Source organism: Dreissena polymorpha, chromosome 9, assembly GCF_020536995.1.
Source record: "Dreissena polymorpha isolate Duluth1 chromosome 9, UMN_Dpol_1.0, whole genome shotgun sequence".
NCBI classification, from domain to species: Eukaryota; Metazoa; Mollusca; class Bivalvia; order Myida; family Dreissenidae; genus Dreissena; species Dreissena polymorpha.
The window spans coordinates 90,414,287-90,435,602 of NC_068363.1; the positions used below are offsets into that span (position 1 = coordinate 90,414,287).

A 21,316-nucleotide genomic window follows, 5' to 3' on the forward strand; every position below is an offset into this window, starting at 1 on the left:
AGGAATAAGTTTTGGAAGAGAAAATCGACCGTTTAAACTCTGAGCCTTGTGGTGTTTGTGCACCTCGTTTGATTCCACATTTCAGTTTTTACTTTGCTTTACAATGTTACATACCATATACTACACATGGGAAACTTGTGGTTTCAGAGAAGTTATTTTGTTAATAGTGCACATACATATTCGTTGTGTAATATCGTGTCAATGTTGCAAAAGTAGAATAACTGTTGGAATGTTTAATCTAAGATGATACAAATTGTTAATCAACAACCTCATATCACGAGAAACAATGCCTGGAAGTTTAAATGTTGTACTCTGAAAAGTGTAGAAGAACATCTTCGGAAATAATTTGAGTATACGGGCAGATACATGTAAATAGACCAACGTTAAATTCTATATATAACATAAAATAAGAAAATTCTGCAAAAATGATAGAGTGCAAAGTAAAGGTGCACATGTCAGTTTATTTTAACAGCTAAATAAAAAAATGCTGTACTTTTTTTAACAAATGCTACGACTTCTTGCATATGTTAAAAAAGCTGTAAGTTTGCGTCCAATATCTGTTGCATAAATTATTGCAATACATCTAGGTCAAATCCTATCATCATCGACAGCTACGCCGCAAAAAGTATATTTCTTAGTTTGTCAAGTTTTCCTACCAAATATTATTTGCGTGATTTTTTATTAGTAAAATAATTATTGATTACATGTTGATGCAAATACAGTTAAAATATCAATTAGGCAAGAAGCGATCAAAACCTTTGATAAGATCCACTGGGAACGGGAACCTATAAGTGTGCCCTGCCCACTTGTGGTTTTGCCTGCTCGAGTGGTTGCTTTAATATAATTTATTTTTGTGATTAGGAAACGGAACTGTTTTGCAACAGAGATAGAACAGTTACAGCATTTAAGACATATTGAGGCAAATATGCACTACTTTATTATAAATAATAAAAGGCATAATGTGCCGTAGAAAAAAAACATTAAATCGCTTACATGATAAATCCAGATGGGCGTGGTAAGCTACGTATATTATTCATTTATTTACGACGTCACATTACTAATAATAAGGCGTACCTTAATATCTTAATGGACGAAGATGCGGCATTTAGAACGTGTTCTTAAGGATGCACGTTAATTGCTGGAAATATTAATATAAAGTATCAATTGCATGGGTGGGAACGCAACGTGGAACATCACCCAATGTCATCAAGATCTCTGCTGTTACGTGCACAGTCATCATGACCTTTCATTTTACAGCTCCAATGTATTAAAGTGAGCAATGTCATCGCGCTTCAGCAATATGTTTTTTAAACTTGTGCACACATACTTTTCCGCACTCTCACGGTCATGTGGTCAGTTGTTTAGTCCGCAATTAATCAGACTGCACAGGCTATTCTGGGACGACACTTTACGCACACGCATTGAACCCGCTTTTCACAGAGCACGGCTCAATTATCGATCATGTTGGCATCGAGACAATGACATTAAAGGTACAACACAAACTATTAATTCTAGTTTATTGATTTATTGTAAAACTAACATCAAATATTTGTTTATTAGTAGGCTTCAGGATTTTCTTCTATAAAATAATGATATTTTAATTTTTAAATTTAATTGATAATTGATAATGATTTTATTTCTTGACAATAAGATTTAACATAAATAACACTAATAAGACGGACAGAGACTCTTGGATCATAATATAATTCCTTATAGAAAAAATGTTACATGTATAAAGTAGATAGAAAACGAAATAAGTCCTAAGTATACAAATGTTGCAAACAATTAAATACAATATTTTTACAGATACAATGAATTTGTTAATATACATTTAATAAATAAATACACATTGAGAAATGCAATCAGTAGTTTAAAAAAAAAATTGATAGGAAGCGCTTTAACAGAAAAATGATAGAAACATCATGATATAATTCCCTCATCTTTCAGGTGTTGGTTTAAGTAACATTTCTATTTCGTTGTTAATCAGATTTAGCCTTACCCATTAACGAATAGTTTGATCATTCTCCAAAATAATAATTTAATTGTGTCATTAATTTTTTAATATTCCTTAATGAATTGAGTCAGAATAAGAAATAATCGTCCTTGATACCAATACTCCCGAAGAAGACCAATAAAATTACAGATTGTTAGGCCTTATGCCAATTACAAATAAACCTAGTCATATTCAAAGTCTCGTTCACTTATGTTTATGACAAAACATATTGTCAAATAAATCAACAAACCTAAAAGTTTCGTTACACGAGGGCGTTTCATTGTAGGTAATTATTTCACCACGTGTCGAATCTGAGGAATGTCAGATTCACTTTAAAGGAACGGCACATTGATAAATATTTACATAATCAGTGCAGATATTATTTTCTTGTTGGCATTTCCAGATAATTACATCATGTCGATCCCGCTGTCAATAAATAGAACTTGTAAGGAATTACTTTTGTTGCAATGCATGTATACAGCAACACACGGGTTAAAGACCATCGTCGCTTTCAAAGTCTTCGAGTTGGTCGCTCCAATCATCGCGCGTGTCCTGAAATAACCATTAATTGAGTTACAACAATGAAAAAGATCCTTGATGGTATCCTCTGGTTTGTTCACTACATATATAAACTACAAATTATATAATAACATGTGTTTAAAATATGAAGAGACGACGGTATTAATTTCTCATCAATATCATGATGACGTATACGCTGTTTAACCCATTTATGCCTAGTGAACTCTCCCATATTATTAATTGGATCAATTTATTTCCAAATTAGAGATATATAGTATATTTATTTCTATATTAAACATATTTCTTACAGAAATTCCTTTAAGCAAACAGCGCAGACCCAGATGAGACGCCGCATCATGCGGCGTCTCATCTGGGTCTACGCTGTTTACAAAGGCCTTTTTTCCAGACGCTAGGCAAAAATGGATTAAATGAATGAATATTAATTATTTGTATTTGAAATAGTTACTATATGTTGATAAAATAATATACTTTTTAATATTCATATTTGTTTATATAGGCATAAAGTATTTAGCATAAGAATTGTGATTCATTACTGTTATACTATCAGACCGGCTTCGGATTCATTACAATTACAGTATGACACTCGAAACATGCACATTACACGAACTGGATAAACTTGAATATTAAGTCAAAACAATTTTTCGCAAGTGACAATTGTTTTCATAATTTTTAACTATGCAAAATGTAATAATAGTTGCAGTAAAATTTACTTTCAACGAAAACAATTGAATATAACGTCATACAGTTATACTTATACAACAACTATTTATTATTTTGTGTGCAGTTACATTTACTGAGCATGCTCAGCTCACTTTTTTGGAGCTATTTTTACCGAGCTTGATCGCTTTATTATGCAATTTGGAAAACGTTTTTTTATTTAATAAAGACTAATCATAATAGAAACTAAATAACATTAAGTCTTAAATTTCTGATTTTTTAGTGAACATAAAAAGTCGTGTTATGAAGCGATGATTTAAGCGATGATGTAACGCATTGTCTCAGTGTTTTATAGTTTCTTGCTTTATGGACAGTCAAAATTTCTTAATTCAAACATTATTTATATGTTACCAAGTATGTTGGCAATACGTTTAGTTAAACACATAATGTAAACATGCTTTATTCTACATCTTAGGTTTTGAACTGTAGACACATCAGCACAACGCACCCAACCACTGCACAGGCCGCTTTGAGTATTTTTTTCCGAATGTGATTAATTGCATTATTTTGGACCGATATAAATCGACAAAAACATGATTAATTGACAGGTAAGACGTTGTTCAATAAGGTCTTCAAAACCACATTAATACTCAAAATCGACGAATATTTCGTAAACTATTTCGTAAAATGAAGCTAACCCATTATAAAGCAGTGTTCATTATAGCAATAGCCAACATATCAACGCTAATGTAGATGTGGTATGATAACATAAATTTAACGAGATACAAAATGCTCGTTTTATTTGTTGTGCCATAATATATTGCATGTGAATTTCCCGCGACGATATCTGAACAATTACGGAAGAACGACGTAGTTCTCATGAGCTGCCCCAAGCCAATCTCGCGATCGCTCGTAAATGTATTTTACGAAATACTCATTTATGTTGAGTGTTTATGGGAATGTCAGCATATTTAACCGTAACTTACTGTGTATCTTGCTGTCTGTGAGTCCCTTTCGCTGGCCCCAAGAAGTGAAGCCAGTCTATCTAGAGAGGAACTCTTTTTCTCATATACGGGACCGACAGAGGCATCGCGCGGGTCAATGCTGTCTTTGTTCAACCGACCTTTTAAAGCCTCTTCCAGTACTCTGAAAATGACACGGCATTTTGTTTTGCTGGTATTCTTTCATAGAAAGAAAGGATGTACTGCAACTGTGTCAACTATTGATAACACACACATATATGAAAATTATTTATCTTAATTATATTACATTTCCCTTTCGTTCGAGGCAATAAAAACAATTCGTACTTCACTAATACTTAGTTAAAACGGACTTAAGTCCTTAAGTCTAGCTCATTGATCTGACCAAAAATAAATAAATATGAGCCGCGGTCTGTGAAATGCATGTGCGTTAAGTGTCTTCCCAGATTAGCCTGTGCAGTCCGCACAGGCTAATCAGGGACGACATGTTCCGCCTTAAATTGATTTTGCTAAGAAGAGACTTTCTTGAAATCGAAAACATCATAAAGTGGAAAGCGTTGTCCCTGATTCGCCTATGCGGAGTACACAGGCTAATCTGGGACAACACTTTATGCACATGTATTAACCCCCTTTTCACAATGCGAGGCTTACATACAGGTTAATACCATAACAGTTGTAAGAAATAAACCAATTCCAGTTTTCCAATCATTGGGTTTGAACTGTCGCGAATACCACTTAATGTAAGGTTTACCGGGACAAAGTTGAAACGCTGATAACAATTTGTGTTATTTTATGTGGCGTCATTCGATGATATCTGAGAATAAAGAATTTTTCTTTACAAAAAAAGAACCACGCGTGTTTCGAAAATGAAAGCATTAACAGACTAGCCGGTACCCGTTAGTGTCTAAGTTTATTCGCTCGGCAGGTATACGGACCAAAAGCTAAGATTTGTGTTTTCGTTTTCTTAGTCTCGCTAAACGAACTCTGGTGTACATAACACTGACCTTGCATTTTTAATTTGAAAACTGAATGAACATAACATGGGTTACATTTGACTCTCAACGCAATTATAATAAAATAAACAAAAATATTTGGAATATAAAAAAACACTGTAAAATTCCAGTATATACATATATATAGGAATTTCTTACTTATTAATTAAATTTGCGTAAATGTCCGATTTTGATGGACTTCTCTTCGCCGCAACCCCAAGGCAAGGTGGAGCAAACGGGTATCTCCTGAAAAAAAATTACAGGCGTTAAAAGTGCGTACAATATTTATAAGGTTTGAAAAATGTCAATATTAAATTGTCTAGACATATGAAGAAAAAGTAGTTAAAAACTTTGACTTTTAAAATTCAAACTCAGTCAGAACATTAATATTTTACAGTAATGGTTTCTACAGATTACATGCTATATGCTTTAGTTTTATACCATAAGTATATACAATCATATTAATGATAAGTCATTAAATTGGTCGTTTAGTAGTCATACAATCTTGCTTTTAAACCTTAAGATTATTTTGCAAACATTATATATAAATTTATACAAAAACTTAAAGCACAATAAAGAAACAAACAAAACAACAACACCCCCCCCCCCCAGTATTTTTAATTGGGTAACATTATTATTAAAAATGCCCGCGATTAATCATTGAAGTATATCGCTTGTGCACATATTCATTTTTTTTAACAAGATACACCATAAATAATACAGAAAATATTGTATTCGGTTTGATAAAAAGAAGTAAAAATACGGTTAACTGGTATGCTTGAAAACGAATCACACAATGAGGCTTCTTGTTAAGAAAGCATGCACGGATTCACGGGTACCAAAAGCACCTGGAAAATTCTGCATGCTCTCGGGCGGCCACAATTTATGTGATATCGTTAATTGGTTATCAAAAGGTTTACAAAGGTTCAAGCAGCATATCAGAATGTTATCTAATTGTTGTGGTTTACACCCAATGCATGTTCACGAAAAGGAATCGTTCACATTTCTCAGAGTACCTAAATACTTCTTTCCGTCTGTGTTGATACATGTGCTATATGTTCCATAATGAAGATATGAAAATTTGTTTTATATCATAATTTAATAACTAAGCATAGACACAGTTGTTTTTTATCGTTGTATATGAGCGGAGCGTATATGTATTTCAATATAAATAAAGCGACGTTCATTTAAAACCAGCGAATATAAACACATCTCGTGGTCTTAATAAACATTATGTGTTGTCTCATACAGCCCATACATCATACTATGGCATTGATTGCAAAAATACATCTAAACCAAAATCAAACTCTTAAGTGAAATTTAGGAAATGGCACGACTCTCTTGCTATAATACTTTTTTTCAACATATTTTGCACCAATATTTTTTTATCTCAATGTTAAATTTAAATAAAAAATTCATTCGCCTATAATGCTCATTTTTGTTATTGGCGAGTGTGTTTAACATGAAAACCACAAATGCCCTTAGCTTAACCTGTGTACTTATTCTTGTTACTGCCTGGACACTTGTTTAAAATTATGAAAAGACAATAATGAAATCGGCGACCATTGCCAAGCGCAATCCGGAAATTTCTATCCCATACGGGAAATGCAGTCAATTGATTTAATTTAATCAGCATCGCTGAAACAACACCTAACTAACCGCGTTAACAATTCGAAAACTGTCTAGAACTATATGTTCTATTTTCTTAATGGTCAGATTCGAACGAAAAGTTTGATTTCCAGTGCTAAGATATTTCAAACACGAATGTTAATAAACGAGCTCATGCAATCTCGGCAACACATTTAAAGCGCGAAAGCATGAACAATCCAGTGAAGTGTTCACAAATCGACAACGAAAACAAACTTAAGGGCATTAGCGCAAAGGTTTTCGTAAAGTAATACTAAAATTGTCAGTAAGCCGTCTGATGATGTCAATTTTCATTAGTAGGGATTATTGGTGTACAGACATTTAACAACGAAACGAAATTAGCCAGGTGAAATTTAAAACGTGTCTGTTTCTTCATTTTTACTTATCAGTAAGAGATGAAATGCTATTATACTATTATTTAATTGTTAAACGATTTTATATTACATTTTGTACCATTAAGCGGTAAACCAGTCTGGCGTTTGAACTCGTTTAGAAGCTGATGAAGATGCATGGTCATGGAACGATGTGAAGCCAAACTGTTACTTGCAAACTCAAGACATGGGCGTTGAAAGTAGATTTTGCTTACTCAGTAATTGGAGAAAGTACAATTATCTTTAATGCTAACCATTTTGTCCGAAAGCAAGCGATTCCCCAAAGCATATCAAAATCAAAATTTTGCGAATGCTCGAATCCCATTGATACTTAGAAAAGTCAGTATCGATATGAAATCATCATCAAACAATGATGTTTTAAATTTGATCCGATTATACTAAGTGGGATGGTTAAATCTACAGCAAAGATATTTGCATGGACCACTGCATGCTTTGAATACAATTTGCTTGCAAAATAGCATATCAATCAACCTTTCAATTCAGACCAAGAGCGATAGAAATGTATTAGCCGCGTGTGACGACTATGATTGGCAACGTATAAACAATACAAGTCCATTAGCCAAAATGATTTATACGAAAGTGCTTGAAAGTTATTTGTCTTTGTAAATTCTAACAACACAAATCTTGCTCTGTAAAAGTTGGGTGGACGATGATTTCTATGGACATACCGACGCAGTTTCTAAAGTGTTAATCACTTTTGGTTCACTCAAAACGTTTATAGTGATTTTTTTTTATTTAGCATCTTTAACAGTAACGTATATATTGACTTTATAATTGTACGCAATACACTTATAATTTTAATAAATATCCTTCGTACATAATTTACAGAAACAATACATACATTCTAAAGACATTTGTTTGTTATTTTGAAATGTCATCAATATTACAGAATCATTTTGAGAGAATTATATAAAAAGAAATCAGAACGAGTTTCAATTTTTCCTTACATTAATTTAGCTAATGAAACGGAGGGATTCGTTCAACTACTTTCGTTATTGTTCGACACAGTAACTAAATAGTTTTACTAACACTGACTAAACATTTGTAGCAATCTTTAAAAACAAATCAACGGGATTCAGACCCGGGACCTTTGAGAGCAAAATCTAAGCCATTTCCACTGTTCCGTACAGGCATTTGAACCGGCATCTTATTTTTACGCTTTACATGAATACACATATTTTTAAAATTAAACATATTAAAAATATTAGTTTTCGACGTCATTATAATTATTTTGTCTTTTAGTAAATGTTACATATATTATTCGCTCTCAAATCGTTGAACTTTAAAAATTTGTGGAAAGTCCCTTTGCTTGGCGATTTGGATTATAAAGCAAACAATTGCAAACTCACACCCCGTGGTTTGCTGATTATCACAAAAAATTCGACTTTAACACTAAAACGATGTTGTTTTCTATATGACTATCTATGCCGTATTCCTCTGTTCTACCAATCTGTACAATCTTTGATATTTGATGCGTTAATAAGACAAAATATTAAATGTTAACGGTATTACGAACCGATTTATAAACGCATCACACAGTCTGTAAAACTTTTTTTTTTTGCTATATGTATAAAAATGTAAAAACGTATTTTCAGTACACATTTTAATTTCTTTAATTTTTATTTGCATCAATATTATTCTGTTTTATTAAATATGCAATTTAACCGAGTGAAATATGACGTTAATATGATGTAAATAACATTTAATTATTTTGCTGGAGGTTATGTAAAGTTTGTCTCTTTCTTATTTTCTAAAGCATAATATCCAGGAAGGAATGAGAAAAAAACTATGAAACCACGGATTAACTATAATAATCGATTTATTTTATATAAAATCGATTTATGAAAAGTTAAACAATAAAAATAAGAAACATATTAACTGGAAATTACAGAGAAATATATCTTACAATACTTATCACATTTCTAGTCATAGCACAAAAGGCATACCTATACAACTAATTAAATCACGATATTTGAATATATATGAGTAATGCAAATGTTTTTATGCAATAACTTGATGTTTGTATAAACAAATGCATACACACGTCTATTTACATCTTAAAAGAAACACATTTAGAAATGTAAAATATGAAAAAGAACACACATTTTAAACAAAATGGTTATCATTGTGTTCCGAACTTACTCACAAAACCTTCGTTTTGGCTTTGCATAACACGGCGTATATACTTGCAGAAGCAGCAACAGTAAGGGAAACAGTATAACAACCTGCTCCCACGTTCCAGTTCTCCCCATCTCCTGTAAAGAACCACAACACAAAACAAACATTAACGAAAATTAATTGATAAATAAAAAAATATATAATCACCCTTACCTGCAATGGGAGCCGTAACCATACCCTCTACTCGCAACCATTAAGTAAAACAGCAATATTGTCACATAAATGAATGTGTACATTTTAATATTGGCAACGCGTCAGTTTCACCGTTAACAGAATTTGTCACTGAAGCCTTGGTACAAGTTTTAAACTGCTAAGCTTTTAAGTCGCCCTCTATTGGTTTAGACTGTTTGTAATGAGGAGACAATCTATGCAAACGCTGGTTTCGTTGGATCAAATTCAATTTTCTCGTCACAAATGACGTCCCCGCGTGTGAGTGTAAATTAGATTATTAACACAATGTTGTTGGGGCTTTTTTACTTTCTTTAAGAGAAATGCCCTTAGACGTTAATAATGATCAGACCAAATTGCCTCTGATGGGATACTATGAATGCTCCATGTTCAAGGGGTTGGCCCGAAGTGAAAACAAAATCATAATTTCACTAAAAGCTTCAATAGCATCAGCGTAAGGTTATTACTCAGAACTCGCCCGAGCAACAACAGAAATTCTAAAATCGCATGTATATTTTGAACAAGACACTTTAATATCAAGCTTAATATTCAAGTTATTATTATAATATTCTCTCCTACCATCGTCACTTCTGGCAAGGTTCGATATGAATTTACGACGGTATTTTTTCAGATAATCTTTTTTCCTAGCAGTATGTTGCTAAAATGGGTTGTTGTGTTTAAAAGGCGATGCGTATTCTCGCGAATATATATGTGTATAGTTTTGTTACTGTATTGTCAAAACGCGCTTACGAAATCGGCCATTAAATATGTTAATTCACCACTTGATAAGTGGTTGTACTCCACGATTCACAATATATAGAAACAAATACGTTTCTTTATTTTATAAAGACAATCACAATCAATAACACTAGCCAATTTGCCAATTCAATCACACTATTAACCGTTTTTGTACCACATAATTATACGTGTTATATTGTTTATTTTCAAACATAATAACATTTTGTTTGATTAATATGCTGTTAAATGCTGCTGTTTTATCAGTCACTCATACACATGATCAAATGGTTAAACTTAAAATGAATATTTTAGTATCTGGAAGAATCGAAAAAATATTTGTTCAGCTCATATGTTTCAAACGTTCGTTCGTATGAACTAATTATTTGTGTCAAAATATAGTGGATATAATCTGGATACTTAGGAGTGCATACATGTATGAATGAGATGCGATGTTGTATAAACATGTAAATTTAACGTCTTTTCGTGTGTGTTAAATATATTAGTACGACGTATAACGAATAACTGTGAATATTAAATATTAATGTTAATATAATTTATTTAATATCTATCTCAATGTTTTTTAAAGTTTCTCTTGCACATATAGTATTTTATTTGATTAACACACAACAACTGCAGACTCATTTAATTTTATACACGTATTGTATTTATAAGAAAATTTAAAGGCTGCGAGATCAAATCAATTTAAATGCACATTACCTTATAATCAATAACACCAACTATTTAACGCCACTCTATGTTCCTCAGTGCGATATGTAATATCAAATATTATATATTCTCAACAAATTTATTCTTTAAACATGTCAGTGTTATCCTAAACGATATTAAATTGACAGATTTCTAGGTGTATTTATATGTATGTAAAAAACTGTTTCCGAGAAGTCCAGATTACGTTCCTTTCTCGCTGTGATTTTATTTATAAAACAAGTACGTAGGTTGTTCAATCATCAACACAAAACCCGACGTCTGGCATGATGCAAATGATAAGAGAACAAAATGGTGTATGCTCAAAATCATGTACTACTTTTTTACAAAGGTAAATAAGCAATTTGTAAATATATCAGCATTCTCTATCGTTAAGCATATCTTTTTCTATCACATACTTAAATTTAAAATCAAATGTAAAGATATGTACACACTTGGTAGCAAATTATTAAATATTACAGAAAGTTGTATTCAGTTAATTATAACAGCACAATTGATTAATATTTGTTTGTATTTATGTTATTTCTTAATATTTAAATGTGAAGTGTTACCATTATTTAGTTTAGGCTTTAATATCTTTTCTTTGATCGGTACTCTACGCCGGAAAATTGGTTCTGGAAAAGTTGCGTTCCAAAGCGACAATACGGAATGAATCGGTTTATAGAGCCAGACGCCTTTAAGTTGTTCGCTTGCACGTTTTGCAAACCAGATTTACTAGAGACCCCCAACCTGATAGCTGCCGCATCCGCGCCGAGAAAAAGTTCGCCATTTATGTCAGAGGTTTTAGTTCTTCCACAACATTCATGTACATATTGACACATAATGTGAATGTCGTGTTATAAAAATAAATGGAATATTTTTGAACGTAGCGTATATAGAAAACACCATTAAACAATTTTTAAGTTATACGTGTCGCGGAAGAGAATGTTTAAAATTATTAAAATAGTCCATTATTTGCTGCGTCTTCTTTCGACACATTTAAATCACACTTTCATATCCGCGTCATGCGAAAATGGGTCTTATGGCGTTCCGGCCAGAGTAGCTCAAGCCCTGTCTGTGATGGGCGCATATGGCATAAGACCATTTTAGCATGACGCAGGTCTTTAAAAATCTCATTTCGTATTGTAAATGGCACATTTAAAGACAATGCATTTCGACATAGAATTGAATTCAAAATAGCAAATATAGCAAACTAGCAAATCAGGGTTCCCGTTTCAGGCGTTCAGGAACGATATCCAGACCTGCTGACCGAGTGCGGCAAATATTTGCGGTTAGATAATGAAACGATTTCCCTCATCATGGCCCTAAACTATTTCGGTAGTGTAAGGTCTCTCATCTTTAAAGAAAAACTGTTTTTGTCGATAATCAATTATGTTTTCCCCTCGCGATATAGTGACCGTTTACAGACCCTGAAATTCTGCGAGATGGAATTAAACGCGTAATTGTAACTGGGCCACAATTTGTGTCTATGTGTCATTTGAACATGCAGAGTGTAGTCCGGAAATTCTTACACTGACCAGTGTTACATCCTTTACGCTGTGCACAGACACAGTGATGTTGCCAAAGTTCAGGGGATTTTTCTCGAATAAGTCTATGAAATATTCGAATGTATTTATTCGTGTCTAATGACATTATGTAAAGGTCATTTAAGATCTTATTGTACATTTTTAATTTGTATGTGGTGTCGAAAAACGTTTTGAAAGGGAATTTCCGTCATGACATTATATTCTTAGTGCGATAGGTATTTGATATTCAAACACTGTGCATATAATATGATGGTGCATGCAAATTTTATTTTATATTAACTGGTTCTCATCATACCATTTTAATCATATTTTCTATGCTTTCAGCATTTCTAAAAAAGGACATGCTGTTGTTATTATGTCTAAAGTATCTTTATAACATAAATAAGATGATAATCAGTGCACATATACCTCGACCTGTGAGCTAAGAAACACTCTATATACATTTCAATGGGTTGTGTTTATTTCAAATTTGCAATACAAAAGCTAAAGCCTTATTTTGAAAAGGAGTTGCGTCTATGATTATGCAATAGCGAACAACTTCCGTTTTTTCTAATCGGTGCCTTCAGCGCTGATTGACATAATTAAGGACGTACTATGCCAACAACAAGCGTTCTTATACGTCGTGTGAAATTTAACCTGGCTCTAATAAATAAATATCCGTTGATTACCGTTGACAATTCTTCAATTAAGGTAAAAAATACAATGCATGATTCAAACCTTTTTTTATATATAAACAAAATAACGGAAAACGTTTACAAAACAAAAAATTTAAATTGCTATATTTAAATTTTACATTAATTAACAAAAATACATGACGGAAATAGCTTCTTAGTCAGCAAGAATACACATATTTTGTGCTAAACAAATATACCTCGCGGACTTAGATGTAGTTGAACCCGTGATATTTTACATGCCTAACCACTCTTGAATGATAAACTTGTAACGCGATGTTAGCACCTTTTACACATACTGAAGTTAAAGTTTAATTTATGGTCTAGTTATGCCTGTATTTTTATTAAGGATAGAATATTAACAAAAGGCCTTGCTAAACCTATCGTAGAATGCTTATATAATTTCAACTCAAGACAAGACTGTTTTGTTTCATTTGTCATTGAAAATCTTTTGAATGAAATTGTTTCGACGGCGATTTTAGAATGGACAAAATAGTGCACTGCTATGCGTAGGTCTTAATACATTGTATGTATGATATGAACATCAACCACGAAGACCTCTCGCATTAGTTTGAAGAGACTCTTCCGGCACACTTTACTCGTACTCTTCACATTAGTAGCGACGGAAATATAAAATTATGGTTTGTTATGTAATAGTCAATTGAAAACTGCGTTGCAAATGAATTATGAGCCTCCAATAGTTTTTTTGTGGTTTTAGTCATCTCCAATAGTTTTCTTAGGTGTGCGGTTCATTAATTGGTTTGGTCCATGGAACTTTATGTCAATTTCGATTTGCTAAGTAATTCGACATATATTTGCACCCTTGTAAATACATATAACAATACTTCTTACAGCAATGAAGGGACGCATCTTCACGAAAAGTTTTATAGTAAAGGATATAAACGGCGATTTCAGATATTTATTTGAACGTTGTCTACAAAATCACTCTGATAATGCGGATACTTCGATAACCGATGGCACTTCGTTAACAAAGAAAAATAAAAGCCACGCACGTACGGAAAGATCCTCAGTTTTTGTTAAGTGATATTCTAAGTATTGGTTTTTGTGACACGTTACATGGTGGAGTTGATAAATGGTAAATCCTTTTGTATTTAGAAGAAAGAAATTTCTTGCAGAATGGTAGATTTTTGCCAGATAATGAGAAAATTCCATTTGAAAACAGCAAAATCTGCAAAATCAATGCAGATTTCAACAATATAAAACTAGAGTGAAATATTGTAATAAAGTGGTTACTGTTTAAATTTATTTCATTGCAATACAAAATGCTTTACCATTAATCGGTCAAACAAGGGTCCGTGTTTGAAAACCGATTTAACAGAATATAAATGCAAAAATCTAAATAACTCACCTCTCGCACGTGGTTTTTGCTGTTTTCTGTTATCGAAGTGCCATACGTTAACAAAATATCCGAATGACAGGCGTGCTAAATTATGTATCTTTAATAACCAAAACAATGTACCGGAATAATTTACATACAATTACATAGAATTAGGAATATATGTAGTTTTCATTTGGATCAATATCCAACTATTTGTTTCATACTTATGTCAGTTGTTCATATAGGTTGTACGTGATATGAAGCAAAATGAATGTTTATGTTGTTATTTTATGATCATATTAACAAACAGACTTAATACATTTTTATATTTTATGTAAGTAACCTTTTTAAATTAAAGTAAATTTAACTTTGCGATAATTATATAAATTTCTCAGAGGCACAGGCACCTGTGAATACAGACACCTACTATTTTTACATAGAAATGTGAAACATAATTGTTGCAAACGACGACCATAACAAAACAATATTTTCAGTGCACAAAAGTTGTATATATATGTATGTTTATTTATGTCATCGCTAAGCTTTGTAAGTTTGCAAAAAACGCGATGCATTATACTTTGAGAAACATAATTTCCCCTTAACTGATTTGCTAAACACTCGTTTAAGCTTAACACGTATGTGAACGTTATGTAACACGTATGTGAACGTTATGTTTAGTTTTCGAGTCCTTACCAGTATTATACAATACAATTTTCCAGATTCGCACAGTATTTCGCCCATCATTTCACATTGCATGTACGAAACACGAGAAAAAAACGAGGTTATCAATAAAAAAAATTGCAACGTCAAGGAGGTATAAATAAACAGCGACACACACTCAGCCATCGCTGTTGTGATGTAATGGAAGCAATCAGCGCTAGCTTAGCTTGTTGTTCTTGTTTACGTTTGTTTACATATCACTCTTGTTGCATGTTTAATTATGAGTACTTGATGAATAATATCCAATTTACTCAACTCTGAAAAACATGTGTATATATTAATATAAATATAAATAAATACATGTGGATTTTAACACATAATTATGCAATAAATGTACACCTTATTTTCGATTAAGATAAAATAAATAAATCCACATGCTACATTTCGAACTAGACAACAACAATGTAGTGCCTATAGGCAGTTACTAAGCTATCAGTTAAGGTCAAATTGTAACCATGCTATACACATATAAACAGATGTCCTCAAATATCCGTATTCAAAATGTATGTTTATCTTTATCTACAATTTAGACTCGGCTGCAGATTTCAACATAATATTCATCAGAGCAAGGTTAAATAGTTTGTATAATATAAACTTGACATAAGGTGCACGTATATGTGACTATGCGAGTTTTGTTGATAAATTTACAAACAAAACTGTTTTAACCGTTGGATTTTTAGGGAGCATAGTGTAGGCGCCAAACGTTTTAATCGTGATGTGAAAAGGAACAGGCCTTCACGTCGTAAAGTAAACCAAAGAAAATATTACATTAAGTTTAAAAGGAAGTAAATATTATTTCTGTGTTGGTTAATATTGTATACATTTATTCATGCCTTACCTGCATCGTTATAAATTTTGGAATATGTTGGTTATAAACATGTAAATGCATATGTTTTATATCATTACTAATGCAAAACATGCATTTATAAAACAATAGATATACATACCGCAAATGTATGGTTAAAACAGCTTGAACGTTAAAGAACGTTAAAACGTTACAATAAACCCTGCCACATTAGAAACAACGTTTAATCATTATAAAGAGCAAACACTTTTTGCCAGAATATCGCTTTGTCTTGTTACAATTTTTATAGAACTAAATATTTTATTAGAATTTGAGTATTAACAACGGCTACATCGCCGTATTGTTTGCATACAAGGAGAAAACATGTGTTCCGAATGTAAATGTAATGTAAAGTCATAAATACAATATGATATTCTTATATTTTTAATTTAACATCAGTAAAAAATGCGCGTTTATAAATAAAAGTATGCTTTAAAGTGAACAAAATATTCTCTATATAGTCGTGAATGCAAAATATTTTATGTGAAAAAGGAGAACACGCACGTAATTTTGTACATTTTTATTATCTACATTAAGTGTGTCGGTGGACTTCTCATAACCAAATCTGCAAATGATATAAACAATGATGAAGAATATTTTATCGTTGAATGTTCTTTATGAACTGACTTATATTCTATGCGATACAAAGTATTGGTTGCGACCTAATATCCAAACATGTAATGCACCCATGAATTCACAAAATGCACGTACATTAAGAAAACTGGCATCTTCTCGTAGTTGGAGTGTCGTTATGTTTTACATCTCTCTTGCATTGTGATTTACTGACATCACTATGTTCTAATTATCGAATAAGTCCTATATTTCGTTTCAATATGGCTAAATATCGTAACTATAGGTTCAGCGTTTCTGTAAACATTCATTTAAAGAGAAACATCGAACATAAAAGTTATGATTTGTTTATATGTTTTTACTTTGTGTATCGTTATGTTTTATATATATGTTGCTATCTTCTTTGCAGACATCATCTTTGTTCTAATTACCGAATACATGTAAGTTATATATCTCGTTTCGAAAGTGCTAATTAAGCGGTCTTTTTAAGTTCATTTAAGAAAGTATTCGATTAATATTATTATGTAATGCATTTTTCGATCAATTTTATTTCTCACTCATAATGGGCTTCTCCGCTTGTTTTCATTATTATTGTTTGTTCGTGTGTGTGTGTGTGTGTGTGTGTGTGTGTGTGTTGTGTGACGTGCGTGTGTATATTTGCATTTGCTTTGTTATCGATTTGTTTATGTGTGTGTGTGGGCATGCGTGTCTACTTTTGCATTTTGCTTTGTTTTCTTTTTGTTTATTTCTTGTGAATATATATAGTCCTCGTGTACCTAATATGGCGTATTTGATTGAAATAAACACCTACCTATAAGTTTGAATGCCTTACACATATTGCGATTTAACAAAGTTAATGCGTGTTTTTATAAATTGTATAAACTATTTTTCATAAGAGTGCATCGTTAAAACATCGTTTTCTAACCTTAGATAAAAACGTTTATTTTAAAAACGACTATGTCTGCAAGAAAGAAAAAAAGTTTGAAAGTAACTTGCGAATTATTTAACACAACACGTTTTCTAATCATGTTGCGGCTAATTGCGAGATAATTGACCTTACTTATCTAATATTCGCTCATTATTTAAAAAAGTATTTTAATCGATTATAACGTGCATGTATACACAGATTTACCGTAAAATTACGTTTCGGAGCGATCACTTTTGTTGTTGTCACTGCATGTTACGTCAAGCTTGTACTTTAAATTATTACATACTATGCAGTAAGAAATACGAAATATTAGTGCGTGGTAACACAATTTTTGTCCTTGTCATTTATCAGTGATTCGTTTTATTATAAAACATACATTGAAATAAAAAATCGTATGATTTTGTTTCTATAGTGGCCGTGGACATTTTACACGTATGAAAATAATTTTTGTTGACAAAGTTAGAAAAAAGTGTATATATTACAACAACCACAATCGTTTGTATCCATGTGATTTTAAAATGGCAGTTGAAAAAAGACATTTTCACTCGCATGAAATATTACGTTTTCACAACAATGGATATAAAAGTGGATGTCATACCACAACCAAAATCGTTTGTATACATATAATTTAAACACGTTTTAAAAATCATCATAACATTTGTGATGGTCTTTAATCGCGCTAAACAATTATTTTTATTTTTTATTTTCATGTATGTGATTGTGTTTATAATTTCAAAATGTACGCCGTTTTACCAAAGATTCATAGACACAATGACTCCACATCTGATACGAAACAAATTAAAATAAAACAGTTGGGCCACATTAAAATTCTGGTCAATTTATGTAGAAATCAAGATTTATGTGAAACGAAAGTATGTAACTTGCAATATAACAACGTTCAATATGATTTTATCAAAAATAGTTATTTCTATGGATACAATAAAAACGATAAGTGTCATATCTTACCTTATGAAATCTCCTGTCGTGAAACTCCAACTAAAGAACAGTTGACTTCGAGTTCAACTCCAAAGGTTTCTCTGTTTTATCAAATTGTTTTCGTATTTAATCAACGTAGTTTGTAGTGGGACCCTACTTGTTTTTTCCTGTCCTCATAATTCAATATATTAGCATACCGGTAAAGCAGTCTGATTTAAATAATATGATCCGAATTTGTAATGACCGAACACACCAAATGCAAGAACTACAAGGAAACTTTGCTTTAATTGATGTCCACCTTTATCTGTATAAAACATGAAATTCTAAAGATCCTTGTCCTTAAGTATATGTTTCTCTTCCCTCTTTAAGAGTTTTAAGCTCTTTTGCAGAATGCCAGGCGCCTTTTGACGCTTAAAAAGCGTACGCCAGTCTGCGGTTATTAAAATAGATTAATCTCCACTCGATCCCTTTGCTTATTTGCGGTCGTCGATTGCAAATGTCGACCTCTTAGAGGCAAATCAGATTTGGAAATTGATTAATAAAGAAAACATAGCACAGGTTACATGATGTGGGTAGATACCAACGCCGGCACTGTGATGCAAACGCGTTCTCTCGAGACGCTGCCGCAGTTCGAAATTACAAGCTGAAACGGATAGGCGCAAGAAATCCCTGATTTGGGTACTGTTTCTATACCCATTGGCAATATATATAACACTTTGAAATCCAATCCCTTAAATTACGTACAAACGATATTACAAGCTGAAACGGATAGGCGCAAGAAATCCCTGATCTGGGTACTGTTTCTATACCCATTGGCAATAGATATAACACTTTGAAATCCAATCCCTTAAATAACGTACAAAAAGTTCATACAAAAGTCTTCAATACAAACGACCACACACTTAATTGTTAATTTTGATACTTGCACAAATGTCATAGATATAGATATGTTTCTATAGTTCCCTTTTCAAGTTAAGTTGTCGCGCTTATGTTTCAAAAATGCAAAAATAGCAGGCAAGTAACGAAAATATATAACATCATAGATGCGATATGAACATATATTTACAAATTTATGGAAGCTCATAAAGAAGATAATAATGTGCAATTTTTGTCATGAACTTGTCGAAAAAAGAGGAATAATTCATTCCGAAAAGGATGCATATTTTTTATATATGTTGCATAAGAAGATATAGATTAATAAAGTTCAATTCTTTTGTGTTTTCCTGAACATTTTAAAACATAGATATGACGCCAGTTCAGTTAGAAATCTTTAATTTAATGCTTTATATTTTATATTCAAATCATTTTTCAAGTATTGATCTTTAAGCAAAATGATAATAAATACTTGTTTTAATAAACACAGTAGGCACTTAGAATATAATCGAAAAAAAAGGGTGGTCGATCCTTGAACCATTCTAGCTAATCAATTTGAACGCATCATCTTTGTTTATTTGCATCTATTAAAAGCCCATAAACACTTAAAATCAACGAATACTTCGTACACAATTTCGAAAAACGAAGTTTACAGATACAAAAATCAGTGTTCGTTATAGCAATAGCCTAAATGTCAACGCTAGATGTGGTCTGGTAACATAGATGGAACGAGATACAAAATTACTCGTTTATATTTTTTGTGTGTAACACAGTAATCCATGTGAATTGGCCGCGACGATATCCGAACATTTACGAGCAAACGCGAAATTGGCTTCGGACAGCGTCGGAATCACGAAGGAGTATTCATGAATACAATAGAATATCGATAAATACAGTCATACTTAAACGCTATGTATTATTCAAATACAATTATTTATTTGGTAATAATAATGGCTATGGGTAATAAAATATAACACTGACATATAATATAAATTTAAATAAATGCATCACCTAAGAATATTGGAGAAAGGTTAAAATGATAACATTGTATGGATAAGAAACTTGTTCACATTCATATGACGGATTCCGATGTCACGGTCAAGTCAGTTAATCAGATGTCTTTTGGCATTCAAGGTAAAGTTTATAATGTTTGGGTAGCTAGACTGAAACTCGTGTCATTCAAACATGCTTTATAATAATATAATGTTTTGATCATATTAAAAAGCACTAAATTTCTGAGACAGTTCATAACCCAGTCAACCGTTCTGTAATGCTTAGGTCATGTTCACTGACAAAAATTTAGGGTGGTGCACTGCATGATCGCATTATTCATGTTTCATATATAAATATTGATTGTCAAATCGAAAATCAGGGATCCGACCTTCGTCATTGTATTGTCTTTAAGGTCACAACGGCGTCAACATTGATTTCAACACCGGGTGTATTTCTTGAAGACATTTCTTGTAATGTTTGATACGAATTAATGTCATGTTACAAAATATTGAGATTTACTTCCTTTACACTAAATATTCCACTAAATAATCGGAGCCAATGTGTATCCACCGCTAACTGAACCTTATCAATTGAATTGAACATAATTAATACAGATAATGAACTGCACATATGAAGCAAATGCACGGTTACAAACACGTGTAATTCCTGTTCGTCCGCCCTATTTGCGTCGAAAAAAAAGTTCTCAGAACGGTTGTCTTCAGTTTATAAACGATCTGAATAAAAGCTGTGTCAATTGGTCATAACAGTTATCTTATCTCCTTATGTCACAAATGAAGTGTCAACGTCTGAAAGTAAAAAACCAAGTGTACGCTACAAAACATATGTTATATTAAATGCAAAACCGATAAAAGTTCGATAGATTTGAGTTGGTCCCTTTTTGATTTGGA

At 32.2% G+C, this 21,316-nt stretch overlaps 1 protein-coding gene across 2 annotated transcripts; it reads right to left on the reverse strand.

Annotated features, from left to right (window-relative positions):
* Positions 1-1,509: 1,509 nt before the first annotated feature.
* On the reverse strand, positions 1,510-18,885 carry LOC127844715 (uncharacterized). 2 transcript variants are annotated; one of them, XM_052375144.1, is made up of 5 exons: positions 18,573-18,885; positions 9,344-9,456; positions 5,322-5,408; positions 4,177-4,336; positions 1,510-2,545 (listed from the first exon to the last, which is right to left on the reverse strand). In XM_052375144.1, exons 2-5 carry the CDS (start codon positions 9,451-9,453, stop codon positions 2,486-2,488), a joined length of 417 nt encoding a protein of 138 aa, XP_052231104.1. In that variant the 5' UTR covers positions 9,454-9,456; positions 18,573-18,885; the 3' UTR covers positions 1,510-2,485. The 2 variants fall into 2 exon arrangements, with proteins under 2 accessions (XP_052231104.1, XP_052231105.1); XM_052375145.1 differs by lacking the exons at positions 9,344-9,456; positions 18,573-18,885 and adding an exon at positions 9,533-9,672.
* Between the last annotated feature and the right edge of the window lie 2,431 nt (positions 18,886-21,316).